Genomic DNA, 16169 nt, shown 5'->3' on the forward strand with positions numbered 1-16169 from the left:
GACTGTCTTCCGCGGTGGAAAAATTTTCGTGAAATATTTCCGACGACGTACGCGGAAAAAGTCGCGGCCGTTTCTGCTAATTCGCCTGAAAGGGCGCCAAAAATGTTTGCCCAGATCTCGATACGCGCCGCGCTCGTTCGCGATGAAATAACGCGACACCATATAAACGCGATTTAATTTTTCACGCGACCGTGTTCGCGGAATTTTATTTTTCGTCCGTCGTTCCTCTTCCTCCTACCGGACATAAAGGGCCGGGCAGAATGCACCCTTTATTCGCGACGTACGAATGAACCTTCCGTTCCGTACGGTCGACGAACGTCGATATTTTTGTTTGGATTTTAATATCGCGATATTTTCTATAGCAACGCCGGAAACGGACGGCGCATTTTTAACAATGAGTCGTGTTTTGCGTATAAATTTGATTTGCCGTACCGTTTGAAAGTGTCATCTTTCTTTCGATATATCGCCGGCACGGTACGATCCTCGCCGTCGTAACGCGCTTTGCAAATTTAATATTATCGCTCGTCGTGCAAAAACTTTGGTCAATCTATTAATTTTATCGAGGTTTTTTTTTTTTAATTTGTTCTATTAATTCCGTAAAATTTCGCAATTATTCTAACCGATTCAGCTGACTCTGGCTATGACGCGACGTCGCTTAACATTACGACGTGTAAATAATAAATGCTGGAAATCGATTGGAATTATCAATAATTGTATTATCTACAAAACGAATTAATTATAAAGCGGTTCCGATTTTCCAACAAATGCTTTTGATTCTCGAACGCGGAACGGAAGCCGAGAGAATAAAGTGCGTGTTAGTATGGAACCGATGGCGACATCTTTCAGCTGCAACGCGAGCTGCATTTCTGATTCTGACGTTATGCGGTAACGCAGGCGATCAAACTGTTGCAATCGATTCGCTATTTTCTCATCGATACGAAACACATACGAGAAAATGTCACGTTCAGACGTATAAAATAGGCGATCGTTGATAAAAGATAAGCGTGAAATATATGACTAAGGCTAGCAAACAAATCGGAAAAAAAAAAACAATACGGGTAATATTGAAGGAGAAAATAAATAAAATATATCGGGCTTACCAAAACGATGAGTGAAAAAGAAGTGGGAGGTGCGAAAATGTGCGAGGAGACGTCTGCAACAATGGAAAAAGAACTTTGTAAATAAAAATGCGGGAAAGTTCGAGGGGATGTTTTTTCGAGCGAGTAATCAACAACGCCTTATCGATCGTCGGGATGGATACGATTTATTTACAAATGTCACATATTACATTACAGCCATTACAGCATCGTCGTACAAAACGGGAGGAAACAGTTGCTGTAAAAGGAAGAGATTTTCGGAGCATTGCAGCTTCGTTTCTAAACTTATCTGTTTTCTTCTTTAAGGATATATTACATCAATTTTTACAAATGTATTGATATTTATACTTTAAATAAACTATACACGTATAAAAGTTATGTTTATAATATTCTATTTTTACTGAGCAACACATTTTTATAATTAATTTACTTTATTAATCTTCATTATTAAAATTTAAAAATATGTCATGATAAAAATCTTTTTTTTTTTGTATAACTACTTATTCAAGTATTCAAAATAGTTTATGTAAAGTTTTATTACGATGTAGAGATGAGTTTTCTGTAAATAAACAAATAAATAAATCCTGCTTATTGACAAAACTAATCTCTGGATTGCAATGAAACTGCATAAATCATCTTCAATACTTGAACTATCTATATTCAAAAATGAAATTTTTGTCATTGTTTATAAAATACATTTTTTATACTTCTTTTAGAATACAAATAGAAAAACATTTCTTACATTGAAATGATTTTTTATTAGGTTCTAAACTGTCGCAAAATTTTTTGTATTATTTTGAAATGCCGAAAAAAACGGTTTTACAAACAAAAAAAGTATATAAAAATTTAGCTAGATACAAATTTGAATATAATTTTGTTTGGACCATTAAAATAATTAAAATAATTGGACACTCCAACTAATTGTTAGAATTTTTAAATTTTTTGCAGCATTACTATAATTATTTTTACGATTCAATAAAATTATTTTCAAAGTATATTTAGCTAAATTTTTTGATATTTCAGCAAAATCGGTTTTTCTGTGTAGAAATCAGTAATCTTTTATTATTTTGAAAATATGTGTAATACATCCCTAAAAATCTTAGAAGAAAGACTTGAAAAGTTTAAAAAAATTAACGCAACTTTGTTCTCGATAAGTTTGAAAATAAAAAAATAGCAGCATTCTTCGCACAGAAATATTTATGTCCTTTCAAAAACTTGTACGTAAATTGTTTATAACAAACCGAAATTTACATTTCGTACCTGTGTTAAATAATGTGTGAAATATAATTGAAGTACTTTTAAATTACACGAATTAGAGTAAAAGAAATGTAGCGATTTTCTCTACTTTTCTCAATATAAAAAATTAAGCTATACGAGTCACGAAGGAGAGACTACGATATCTCACATTAAAAAAATTAAAATTATTCTTTTAGCGAGATATTATCATACACCTTCGTGACTCGTGCAGCTAATTGTAAGCACATGTAGTTACCTGATCTATTCATCGTATCTAACAGAGCTTGATAATTTTCAAACATAGGCGATAATAATTTAATGGACATAGCTGACATAAACATGATTAATAATAATTTAAGGATACTAAGAACTAACATAAACACAACAAACATCAGCCGACCGTTCCTTCATCTAGATAATCTAGGTTCAGGTTCAGGTAGAAAATAACTCGGGGTCCTACGCACAGAAATATTCAAGAGAGCGAAACATTAAGATCGCTTTCGAGATCAAAACAAGCGGAACCAGCGAAACCGGCGTCTGGTTTTCCCAGCACAAAGACTTGTTCGATATCTCGACAATACACGCTTCGCGAAAACAACCTAGCTGCGGCCCTGTGACCGATCCTCTCGGGAACGTCGCGTCGCGGCGCGACCTGCGTCGCGACGTGACGTTTCGTCGTCGCCTCTCACGCACACATACATACATACGCACACCCATACACACACGCACGCATTCCTTTACACCCACATCCGTGGACGCTCGCGCGCACGCGCGCGCACCGCGACGCAACCAACCACTTGTGGATCGCCCGGTCGCACCAACGTGCCGCGTCGGCGGATCGCCGCGATTTTTTTTCGCTGTCGGCGTTCAGATCGGCCGTCGCGATGACGATGACGACGGCGACGACGACGACGACGAGGACGAAGGAGTCGGGCATCGACGACGAGCTTGCGCGCGCGCGCGTACGCTGGGAAACGTCGCGAAAATCGGATGGCGCGCGCGCGCGCGCGCGTGTATGTCAAATACACGCCATGTCAAACGCTGCACGGCGGGTTCGCGCGGAAAGTAAAGTGAAACCGGCGAGCTTACCGAAACTCGGGGGACCGGCACGGATCGGCGGGTCGTGTGAAGCAGCGCGGTGCGATTCGCCGCGCGAAAACTCCGCGGGAAATCAAATGAGAAGTACGGCGGCCCGCGGGAGGCGTGCGGCGAGACGTTTCGCTTACAGACAACTGCATGTACACACGGCGACGGTGGCGCCGCGACGCGGCGCGACGCGGCGCGGCGCCGTCGTCGTCGCGATGCCGCACTGTGCTGCGACTTGCGTGGCGACTCGGTGCGGGGAGGAGGAGGAAAGAGCTGACTCGCCTCTCCTTCTCTGTCCCTCTCGTCGTTTCTTCGTCGTCGAGAAAAAGCGTTATGTGCGATTTTCAACATCGACGAAAACGCGCGCGTGCAGAATTCGCGATTCTTGGAGAGTTCGCTCATTCATTTGTCAAATATCGCCTCGATATTTTTACATTTTCATTCATGAAATGAAGAAAAAAATTAGCTTGTGGACAATAAGTTTTGTTGTATGTACGATGAGACGGCTCTTCTCTAGACAAAGGATGAAGAATAAACGAGAAATTTCAGATTATACCTCGAATAGAATTTCGCAGCCTCTCTAGCAGCACAATGGAGCTAATGCGATCAGACATAATCAGATAGTTTAATTTATTGATACATTAATTAATACGATTAATATAATGCAATATTGTTTATTATCGGCTAACGCTGCATTGCATTAGGTTTTGCAAATCGTTGATAGATGGCGCCACATACCCGATACGATGGGCCGTATATAATTCTGTAATACTTAAATCGAGATCAAATTCGCAAATACATGTATTTTTTTTATAAATAAGACTATTAATTAATTCGAATATATCGAACTTATGCTCCATACTATCGTTCTGCGTTTAAAGAGAAATTCTGTCTTACATCTGTAATTTCTAAATATATTTTTTTTATATGTTCTTTATTAGAACTTCTTACATATATGTATATACATACATACCCGGAATAAAATGTTTTACATATAATTATGTATAATTTTATATAAGTATAATAAGTATATATAAATGGACATATTTTATATATAATTACATTTAATTACATATAATCATATATAATTTTATACATAATTTCATGTAATTTTATATATAATTATATATAATTGTATATAAAATATGTTCATTTATATACAATTATATAAAATTATATATAATTTTATATAATTATATATAAAACATTTTTTCCCGGGATGGAGTACATTCCGCTCTAATTATTATCTGATCGATCACGCGATTTTATTTTAAGCAATTTTAAACAATTTACATTGTTTAATTAACAGTTTTCTTTAATAAATATTTTTATATTGACCATAAACGGAATTATTAATTCAAATATTTTACGCTCTTCATGAACATCCCGCGTTTAAGAATGTATTGGACATATTTTCTAACAAAATGAAAAAATTATAGATTTTTTCTATACTATATTTGAAAGCAATAAAAAAAATAATTAGTGGCGATTTAGAATCAGGTCAAAAGTGTTACTGAAGTCGTTATTATTATAATTAAAGTGTTATTAAAAATATATCAAAAATTTTATTTCGATAAGAGAAGTAGACATGATTTTCAAAAATAATTAAGATAAAGTAAAAAGATTTTCATTTAAATTATACACCTGGGAAAAAATGTTGTATAGGTATAATTATATAATAAAATTATATAAAATTATATATTTAATAATTTGAAAAATTGTTTTTCAATAATCTATTTTTATCTTTCTTAAAATTTTTATATGTTTTTAACGAAATTATTGAAACAAATACATCTAACGTTTCGTACAAAAGTCCTCTGTCCAAATAATTCAAACAATTTAATTTGTATTTTTTTAAATTTCTGTATTTTATCTGGTACTCTGTATACATACATAGAGCACATTCTGTGGTGATTATCATAATCGCTCACGCGATTTTAAGTGCATTATTCGTTTGAGATTTTTATTTCTTATAAATACACCATACAAAAGTTTTCTCCAAAAACGTTAAAAAAATCTCGCCAATTATTTAAACTTATTACCATTTATACAAATTACAAATTACTGTTTAATTTGTAATGTCAAATTATATCCAATTTGACTTATTTTTAATCATTTCTATAGATCGCCATTTGCTCCCAATCAATATGTTATTAATTTAATTGAAACAATGGAGTCAAACAATTTAACTAAAAAAATATATAAATTTGACTCAAATTATTATTTGCGAAGTGCATACTTAATATAGAAACGTTGTTTATTTTGAAATTAGCAATTCAATCAGAAATGAATTGATTTACATTTTGTTACACGTGAAAATTAAAATGACAATATAAACAATATAAATAAAGATATACGGTTCTAAAAATAAATCTAATAAAAAAAAGTAAAGAAGCCTATGCAGCTGTCAGTACGTAAATAATATTTATTATATTAAAATATTTTTACTGTACCAACGTTTCAACCATTATTTTCGATCCTTCTCAATGCAAAATAAATCTAATATAAAAATAACAAAATGTTATTTGACTCAAGAAATTGAATCAGCACTACTCCTTTAATATTTAACAATATAATAAACTCAAACTAGGAAAGAAATCTATTTGGCGCATCCGAAGATGCGGTCTCGAGATGACCATATGACTCTCGACCAATGCCGTCCCTGCGTGAATACAAAGATAGGGTCGAGTTTCGACGAGATCGTCCATCTCTTTTTCGCTACCCACGCAAGCAGTAGGGAGAGCGAGACGGAACGATCAGACTGTCGTCGGGCGAATCGGAAACGGAGCAGAGGCCAACGAAGGGTGTGCGGAGCGTATTGTCCGCGGCGCCTTTCAACATGGCACCGGTGCCGTGGCCGCCACGTCGGAGAAACGTGAAGAACGTGCTTCATCGGGGGTGCACTAGTGCATGAGAAAGGGTTTCTCAGACGTGAACGCGTGAGAGTGCATCTTCGGAGAGTGCGTCGGATTTCGTAATAGATTTCGTACGTAGAGAACGCGAGGGAGAGAGAGATCGAAGGAGCGAGTAAGAGGGAGAGAGAGGGAGAGAGAGAGGATAGCGTGCTATGCCGAAGAGTCGCACGGGGCAGGGACGGCAGGCCAATCCGGTGGCGGTCATCCTACCCCGTGTCGAGTGACAGGCTGCTTACGTAACGGATTATTCTCGCTATGATAACGACACTCCAGACAGCGCGAACGCGACACGTTGACGCGAGGAAGCGGCGGCAGCAGCAGCAGCGAGACAGCATCGTCGCCGGGAGGGCCGTCGACGCGGCGGCGACGGCGCAGCGCGCGACCCCGACAGAAATACGTCGACCCGGATCCCGCTATCGCCGTCTCTGATACCTGTCGCTTAAACGAACGTCGAGCGTCGTTACGCCCACGTCGTCCTCACCTCGGAAACGCGGCGACACGCCTGACCGGGGTGCCGAGTGCGAATTATGACAGCGGCGGTCGTCATGGAAAACGTTAACTGGGACCCCGGTAAGTCGGACGGACGGCAGGTCGAGATACGTTGCTTTGGACACCTTTGGGAGAAACTTAGTTCCGAACGATTCGAAGCGTCGTCGAGGGTGTTTTCACGTGTTTTTACGTTTCACCCTCGACACGATCGTATATACTGCGCAGTGAGATAAGAGATGGTGGTGCTTCGCGCGGCAAGGGTGTTTTCGACGAAGTTGACCTATTGTTGTGGTGGCGGCGGCGTGTCGATAAGACCTCCCTCGTTGTTTCCGAATAAGTGAAGAGAGAGAGAGTTACTGGAGCAAGTTACGGAGCATAATCCAATACGCGACTGAATACTCTTCAAAGACGTATTAATAAAACGTTGCGTGTCGGGCGCGAGCGTGGTACGTTATAAATATAGAGCGAGGGTAAAGCAGAGTAAATAAACTGTACGAGTAATAACGGGGTCTTTTCTGATAAAACGCTGATGTGCCGATATTCCAATTCGCTACCGCGCACATTTCCGCGTGCTCCAATTTGCTTGAATGAAAATGAGGTCTCGAACGAGTGATCCGCGTTTAAAAATGAATCCGATATCGACGACATCGATCGGCGCATAAGCGCCACGAGGAATCCTTGTGCCTTTGAATTAAAATAATTATAGAATTATGTAGAAAAGAGTTAAGAGTTCGTTACACCGTTTCCAATTTTAGTACTTCCGCATTTAAATATGGAGAACGTAATTAGCGCTATTCGATTCTAATAATACACGCTTATACTTTACGCTGAAGTTTATATAAAGCGGAAGATAATAAAAGAAGCTGACGGACTTAAATGAAGAAATGAAGACACAACAGTTTTTCAAAATTTCTTCATTTTAATTAACTTCATAAATCTTTTTAATACGGAGGTCGTTTAACTGCTTTTTTAATCATTTCAATTTTCAATATTTTTATCAGATAGTCGAATCTGAAGCCTGAAGTACGATTGAAAACCACAAGCAATAGAAACGGAATAATAGATTTCAAACTATTTCTATTGCCTGTGCTTTTCAATTGTGTCTCAGATTTAATCTGTTTACTTATTCCAGCGTTGTCCAAGTTGCTGAACTCGCTGCAGGAGAACAAGTCGGAGATACCTAGCTGTACCGAGGAGGAATTTGGATTTCTCAGTGAGCTGCTGCAGTCAAAAGAACTGAACGCCCTGGTGAACGTTCATAATAAGATCCTCAACAATGTTAAGGATGATAAATTCTTCCCCGTGCTCTCAAACTCGATGGACATCGATGTCGAAGTTCTCGATCTGTTGTCGACCAAAACGCACGTCTCGTCCGATTACAAAGAGCTATTCCACTTGTTGCAGAAACCACACATTCAGGTAATTATAATAATATATAGAATATATTTTGTACGTTAAGTTAATGTTGCGTGTCGAATTGTTTGTATAATATAAACAAAAATCTTCTATAAAAAGTATTTAGAGTTAAGCTACATTTTGATCGAAGTTTGAAGAAGAAATTGTTATTTTGAATTTAGTCAAGATAAGTATAAACTACTGTTGGTGATATTTTAAAGTATATCATTTTTTTATAAATTATTCTGAATTTGTTATAATTTTGTAGGATATTGAAATTATCACAGGTTGTGGTTTTTAAAAAGGGTGGTTTTTAAGGTTTATAAAACGAAAATGATAAAAATAACATTTAGTGTGTTTCTAAAAGTACATATACTTTTGCCGATATTATTAGATAACTTTCTGTTATAAGTTGAAAAATAGTTTTCCCTCTTTTCTTTTTAAAGTAACCTTTTTGGGTTGTGTCATTTTTGAAATAAGGGAATAAAGTATTTTTCGCAAATTTTCTTTGCAAATGTTAATTTTGCTTATTGTTTGTAATTTAATAATTCTATGAAGAAATGGACATTTCTGAGAGTGTATTCTAAAACAACTTTCTTCATCGAAGGGTCTTCTCTGTGCTCATGATGCGGTGGCGCAAAAGGACTACTATCCAAGGCTACCGGATATTCCATTGGAAGTAGACGAGGATGAGGAAACGGTGAAGATCGTCCAGCTAGTGAAGTCGAACGAGCCCCTGGTACGTCGTATCGATCGTTGAGTCGGCATTTGTAATAACGGTGTTTTTCTGAGCGTCTTTAACTCAATTAACCCAAGAGTGTGAGCAATAGCGTAAGAGGGAGAGAAAAGGCTTAATCGTCAATTAAGTAGTAGCAATTCGAGTGTAATGTACGCGTTTGTGTTTTTAAGAAGCCTTAGGGAGGGGAAGGAAGGGGAAATTTGTCAAAAGTAGTTTACTTTTTTTTGCAAGAGCGTTAAAGATTCGTTTTTCCGCCCACACATGGTTGTACATTCGCGTCGACTTGCATGAGACGCGTAAAACGCTCCCTAGTATCGGCGTAGACAGGCGAGTCACGTATAATTCGTAACTTGGATGCTGAGAGAATCCTCCGAGTGTATAACGAGTAGCCTCACGAGTGAGAAGAAAAAGTAACCAAGTAATCACGTGTTTCTTTCATCGTCAAACTTGCTTCGAAGGGCGACGCCGGCGTTGAACCGATCGTGGTAAGTCGCCTGAATGCCGTAGAACATGTGCTGAGCACCTGTGATGAACACCTGACTTTACGTCGTACGAAACTGCCCTGTACCTCAGCCGTCATTCTTTTCGTTTTCACCGCTCACTTTAGCGTCGGGATCGAAACTGGTAGAACTTTATCGCATGCTACTTCCGTTGTCGTAAGACGGATGAGGAGCGGCAACAGAAATTACGAGTATTCGGAACAAAAATCTGGATTAATCAAAGATCAATCAGAATTAAACCGGTTTCAATCCCTGCTTCAACGTAGATCTCTAATCAATCCTTTCCTCGTTATCGTTCTGCGATTACAGGATATAAATTCATCTGTAAATGAAGCGTTGTCATGTCCTTCCCTTCCTTGCACAAGTTTGTTGATTTTGTTGTTTGCCTTTGTTGCGTCCATTGCATTGTGTCTTGTTTGAGTTGTTCTTTTGCTTTGTAAATAAAATCTGTTGTATCACTGTATTTGTTGTTATTGTCCCGCATGACTGTATTTGATGTATCTTGAAGTGGAGTTACCTTTTGACGAAAGCTTGTCTTGAAAAAATATGCGCTTGAATGAAATATTCTGTATAAATTAAATTTAAACATATAAAATTTAAAGATATAAATGAAGATATAAATAAAACTCACTATTTGTTGTAATTTTATATTTTTGAAAATATATAAAAAATACAAGTTTGTTATATGCAAAGCATTAAATAAATATAAGATTGTGGTCAAAGAAAAGAGAATACAACAAGATATTAAATAAAATTCGTCTTTTTTCTTCGAGCAATCACAATTAAATAATATCACCGGTAACTGCATTTCGCGGTACGTATTTCTCGAGATGCGATTTGACCTTTGTTACATTTATTTTGCAGACTATTTAAAATGCCTATTTCTGTTTATCTCGGGAAATGCACAGAGAGAACAGAAAGTACTCTAAATAACATGAACTTTCAAAGGAGATTTTAAAAGATTCGTTCCAAATAATTGATAACTCAATTGAAAAATCAAACATTTCAGATAACTTTATGACACCCTTTGGATATTCATGTTATCGGTGCACTTTGTGCTCGTCTATTTTCGTATTGCACAATTTCGACGATTTCAGTTGATCGATTGTGCCATGAAAAAATCGTCGGGTGCATGCCGATTTTAATATCGCGTTTGCCTATACGAAGATTTTTATTTTTATCCATTTTTTTTAAGAAGTGAAAGAAGGCACTCCCTAATACGCGTTCGCGCGCGAAATGCAACGCAATGACAATACTAGATTTTATATCTTGACATTAGGGGGCGACCATAAAAACCTGCGAAATCACCGGCAAGATCGTAATAGCACGGATAATGCACGGCGGCGCAGCCGACAGGTCCGGTCTCATCCACGTTGGTGACGAAGTCTGTGAAGTCAACGGTATCAGCGTCGAGGGAAAGACACCTAGTTTTGTTTTACACATTTTGGTAGGCTAAACATTTTCTTATCTCGATATTAGCAAATACGACAAATAAATGAGCAGTATAAGAGATACAACTACCGCTCAAAAATTTCAAATAGTAGAACTGTAATTTTGACATAAAAGCACAAGATTCTTTAAATATAATTATTTTATTAAAAACATCAAATTTTTTTATGTACACTATTAGAATAAAATTTATGGTAAAAACAAACTTTTATTCATTTACAATGTTAATAAATAAAACTGATTAAATTTTAAGAATCTCCCAGCTTAAGCGGTAGTGTATTTCAATGAAGTTTTCAAGATCACTTGGATTATTTTTACATTTATTATTTTATAAAATAATAGTATATAATATACTATATATTCAACGTGTGATATTATTTTAAAGAGACCATGCGAAATTTTTAAGTTTCTACTTAAACGTTCCATTATTGATATGATAAGATACAGTATTTGAGTACCTGTTTTGATTTTTAAATAAGAGTGTTACTATTAAAAATTCTTACGTAATCCAATTTTTTTCAGCAAAATTCAGAAGGGACAATCACTTTTAAAATAGTACCCGCGGATAGCAAAAGTGGAATCAGGGAGAGCAAGGTAATAATCGCAATAACACAATAGATTTCTGATAGATCTTTGATAGAACAAATCTATATTGTAAATATGTATAAATTAAATATGTATAACTTTAGGTTCGCGTCAAAGCACACTTTTCGTATGTGGCTGCCGACGACCCTTACATTCCCTGTAAAGAAGCCGGATTAGATTTTGTCAAGGGTGACGTTCTGCACATTGTCAGTCAAGATGACGCTTATTGGTAAGACAGTTTGTCATATAATCTAAATGCAAAATATTATAAGTGATATGTGAATATCCAATTAAGTAATATAAAGCCTACATGATATAAGCTAAGCAATCTTACAATTAGTGCTTGAATATTTCATTGTGAATTTACAGCTCATTAGATTTTTCATTACTTAGTTGTGTAATCTATACAATTACGGCGAATTATAATGGCTTTGATCGAATACAGTCTTCTTCACTCATTTGTGTTGAACATTTCTCTTAATTTTTACTTAATATTAATTATAATAATGCTGATTACAAATATAGGTGGCAAGCCAGACGAGAAGGTGATAGAAATATGAGAGCAGGTTTGATCCCTAGCAGAGCTCTTCAAGAACGTAGAATTCTTCTTGAAAGGAAGGAGAAAGAGAAGGAGAAACCAGAAGAAGACAATATAAGTATGTCAATGGGTTTGTTTGACTGAATAACTCGCTTGTCTTGATCTTATTTCACAATTATTCATTTCATCGAGTCATATAATCGTCGAGTGTTTTCATATTCTTGATGTTTATTGTTTAGCGGCAGATATATATATCGATCAATGTTGCACGAAATCCGCAATTATTACTGAAATAGATGTCAATAGAACTTGGAGTATATTGACAGAATTTTACATTTTTTAAAATACATTTCCAGAATTAATTTAAATTTTTTGAAAACACATAACATACGAAATGCTAATATTAAAACATACATATACGTCAAGTATATAAAAAAAGTACCAAATGTTATCTTTTTTGTAAAATCAAAATTATTTCCTTCATAAAAATAGTTTAAACATAATTATTTCTAAATTAATGTGTAAAATGCCAATATGCTCCGAGAATGCTCTGTTTGAAGGCTGATATTGTTAAAGCTTGCCGCTGATTTTGGCGTAAAAGTAGCGATGTTGCATAATGAATTAAGTTTGTTAGTGACCACCTCAAGTACACTTTAGGATCAGTCGGTTGAGTGCGCGGTAGATTTGTATAATCCGAGGTGGTTAATTGAGTATGCTAATCTCGGCTGCGCTTCTTTAACAAATGGATGGCCTGACGACCTAACCGTCGGTTAGGCTTGTGTTCTGTTCCAGTGCCTTTGCCCGCATTGTGCCCCCGTCCCAGTACCTCTTTGCACGCCTCGCCTACAAAGTGCAACTTGCAGGGAACTAAAACTAAAAAAATCATGTATGACGCTGCAGAAAACGATGACTTCGACCGGGAAGAGATACCGACCTACGAAGAGGTTGCGAAACTCTACCCCAGGCCGGGCCTGTATCGGCCGGTGGTTCTCATTGGACCACCGGGAGTCGGTAGGAACGAGTTGAAGAGGCGGCTCATAGCGACTGATACCGAAAAGTACAAGACTCCTGTTCCCTGTAAGTTTACCAAGAAACTCACAGCTAAGATAAGAAGGGAGAGATTAGCTTTAGTTAATTATACGGAAATACTCGATTATGTCGTTAAATAAAATGACGGGGATCGCGGTAACTTCGTATAACTAATTAAAAAGGTAAACCGAAGAACAATTAAATTCATAAATATTATGACATAATTAAAAATAGAAAAATCGTATATATTATAGTAAATCTAAGAAATGATTGTAATGAGTAAATTAAATCAATGATGAATAAAGCACGAGATAAAAATAATTTGAGAAATAAAAGAATCAAAATAAAAAGTGTTTAGTAAATCTAGTAAAAAAGTTAAAATAATTTACAAATAATTATAAAGTAGGAAATATCCAATTAATTTATCAATCTAGTATTCTTTTTAAACGAAACAATTCTTTTATCAGACACGTCTAGGCCACCGCGACCAGGTGAAATAAACGGCAAAGAGTATCACTTCATGACTCGAGAGAAAATAGAGGAGGACATCGAGGCTGGAAAATTCATCGAGTATGGCGAGTATAAGGGAAATTTATACGGTACCAGTTCCGAGAGCGTCAGCTCGCTCGTGAATGCCGGATACGTGTGCCTCTTAAGTCCTCACTATCAAGCCCTCAAGATGCTAAGGACACCGCAATTGAGGCCATACGTCATATATGTGAAACCGCCGACGTTCGAAGTGCTAAAAGACACCAGAAACGAAGCACGAGCGAGGTCGACCTTCGACGAGAGCAATTCTCGAGGCTTCACGGTAAAGTTGGAAATTTGTATTTACACAGGTTGTGACAAAAAATCACAACCATTTTTTAACTTAATTTCATAACTGGATTCTTTTTTAAATTTACTATTCTGATTGCCATGCTAATGTTTTACATTGAGCTTAATGAATTTAGTGTATTATTTTAATATTTTATTGTTTTAATGTCTTAATATAATTTATATTGTTTTTTAATGTTTGAAATACTTACAATTAGTAAAATCATTCTTAATTGGATAAAATCGTCACAAATGAACTCTTACGAATGTTATGCGACACCTAAGTATTCGTGACACACACACATGGAACTGAAAGTATTACTTATTGTTATCTTTCCATTCACCATATTCTAATATTTAACTCTTCAGAGATGACGGTGGGTTTACGGACTCAATTTTATTCTTTGTATTTTTTGTTATATCTACAATTTTTTTAATTATTGTAATAAACTTGATATTTATTTTTTTATACGAGTCATGTCATTTTAGGGTAATATTTTTTGCAATAAAATCATTAGCAGTTTTTAAAATGATTATTAACATTAAATAATGAATATCTTTACTAGATGCTTATTAGCTTAAAAATTATTAAACTGCTTGTCAATTTAATAAAGTGATACTACTATTCTGGTTCGGTTCATGATGGCGAAAAAGATTTCAGCGCGTAATATGCAGAATCAGATATGTGTATAAATGCACACAAGAAATATTTAAGCACTATGAGTCGTCTTCAAAAGGAACATTCTCGGAACATATTAATATTTTGCACGTTAATTTAGTACTCTTTTATTTATCTATTTTTAAACAGTTAAGTTTTGAATAATTATATTTAAGCTATTTATTAAGAACATATTTTTAATTTTAGATGCTTTGACCGAATATAGGAATTTTCGTAATTAATTAGATTTATATCGTTTTAGTTTTTTGAAATGAACTAGTCAACATAAATGAAATAGGTCTCACAGATCCAGCAGAAATAACTGTGTTACACATTTTGTCAATTCCGAAAGGTTAATAATAAACATCTTTGCAGTCTAAGAGAGTAAGTTCAGGATTGTATTTTCATTCATCAGTCTTATATATCCTATTGCAGGACGAAGAATTCCACGAGATCCTGCACAGTGCGGAAAGAATAGAGTTCTTGTATTCTCACCTTTTCGACGAGGTGATTGTGAACGCTGATCTTTCCATGACATTCGAGCAACTAATCAACGCAATCCATCGAGTGGAATCTGAGCCGCTTTGGGTACCAGCCTCGTGGGTTCAATAAAATGATCCTTAAAGTTCGAGGAACAAAACAGCCGGAAGAGAAGGGTTTCGTTGTTAGAGACGCGCGACTACTCGTTGCGATTTGACGAGATCGAGCGTTTCTCGCGACGCTCGACGACACTTTAATTCTGCTTCCCCGCGAAGGACGTATATTTCTCGTCTATTGTCTCACCGAATTGCAATTTACCACCTAGAACGTTATCGCGCCTTTACACTCGTAGAGAAATTTCGTACCTCGAGCGTTCGCGAATCTTTGTCCGTTTTGAAAACGAATTAAATAAAATTTTCTATTATCGGATGCCGTACGTTCGTCGACGATGATCGTTGCTGATTCGTAAGTGACGATTTATCGATCGCGAAAGGAACGCGACGCGCTTCTCCTCGACTAGATTAAATAGCTAAGTATGAAATGTTGAAGTAATCTCGATGATACGCTCCAAGTGGTTTAAAGTCGTTCAAATTTCACAGTTCTTGTTTTCCGGATCTATCAAACGTTTTAGCGACACTCCGCGCATTTTTAATCTTACAATTAGAACCCTTACTGCCAGAAATTTCATCAGCGGCGGGAGATCTCGTATTGCGATCTCCGATCTCATCGCGAATCTCTTCTGTATGTCCTATCGACACATCGTACAGTTGAGTGTTTGACCGATTTAGGCCTAAATTACTTTTATAGTTTAAGTGGATTGAAACTTCGTTTTATATTAATTCATTGTATTTTAAGTTGTAGGAAATACTTTTTCTATAAAAAAATATAGTTTAATTTTTTCAGGCTATATATGTATATCCAATCTTATTTTTTTAAATCTTATATTTAATTAGTTAAAAAATATTATTATTATTAAGTCTTAATATTAGTTTAAAAAATTTTATTTAATTAGTTTAATTTAAAACAATTTTAATTTTTATTTCTTTAGTTCTTTATAGTTTTTTTATGCTTTATCTTCTTTATTTGTTCGTCTAAATAATTTTCAGAGGTTAACAGGTAATTTTCTAAAAATTCCAATTTTTTTGTTAAAGTTTGGT

At 35.9% G+C, this 16169-nt stretch overlaps 1 protein-coding gene and 1 long non-coding RNA gene across 5 annotated transcripts in view; one reads left to right on the forward strand and one right to left on the reverse strand.

Moving 5' to 3' along the window:
- The window catches only part of LOC108757792 (uncharacterized), an 84421-nt gene extending 80876 nt beyond the window's left edge, over nucleotides 1–3545 (reverse strand). The window contains exons 1-2 of the long non-coding RNA XR_001939922.1: nucleotides 3423–3545; nucleotides 1101–1153 (exon numbers count right to left, since the gene is read on the reverse strand). This is a non-coding gene — a long non-coding RNA (uncharacterized LOC108757792). The remainder of the gene's footprint in view (nucleotides 1–1100; nucleotides 1154–3422) is intronic.
- Nucleotides 3546–6187: 2642 nt separating this feature from the next.
- Nucleotides 6188–15829, forward strand: metro (membrane palmitoylated protein 7-like protein metro). 4 transcript variants are annotated; one of them, XM_018502366.1, is made up of 11 exons: nucleotides 6188–6904; nucleotides 7956–8242; nucleotides 8826–8957; nucleotides 9416–9442; nucleotides 10737–10904; nucleotides 11429–11500; nucleotides 11596–11720; nucleotides 12017–12147; nucleotides 12804–13106; nucleotides 13526–13869; nucleotides 14968–15829. In XM_018502366.1, the coding sequence occupies exons 1-11, from the start codon at nucleotides 6862–6864 to the stop codon at nucleotides 15142–15144; spliced, it is 1809 nt and encodes a 602-aa protein (XP_018357868.1). In that variant the 5' UTR covers nucleotides 6188–6861; the 3' UTR covers nucleotides 15145–15829. The 4 variants fall into 4 exon arrangements, with proteins under 4 accessions (XP_018357868.1, XP_018357870.1, XP_018357869.1 ...); XM_018502368.1 differs by having other exon boundaries at nucleotides 6189–6904; nucleotides 12930–13106; XM_018502367.1 differs by lacking the exon at nucleotides 9416–9442 and having other exon boundaries at nucleotides 6189–6904.
- Nucleotides 15830–16169: the final 340 nt, after the last annotated feature.

Source organism: Trachymyrmex cornetzi, unplaced genomic scaffold (genome assembly GCF_001594075.2).
Source record: "Trachymyrmex cornetzi isolate Tcor2-1 unplaced genomic scaffold, Tcor1.1 scaffold147, whole genome shotgun sequence".
NCBI classification, from domain to species: Eukaryota; Metazoa; Arthropoda; class Insecta; order Hymenoptera; family Formicidae; genus Trachymyrmex; species Trachymyrmex cornetzi.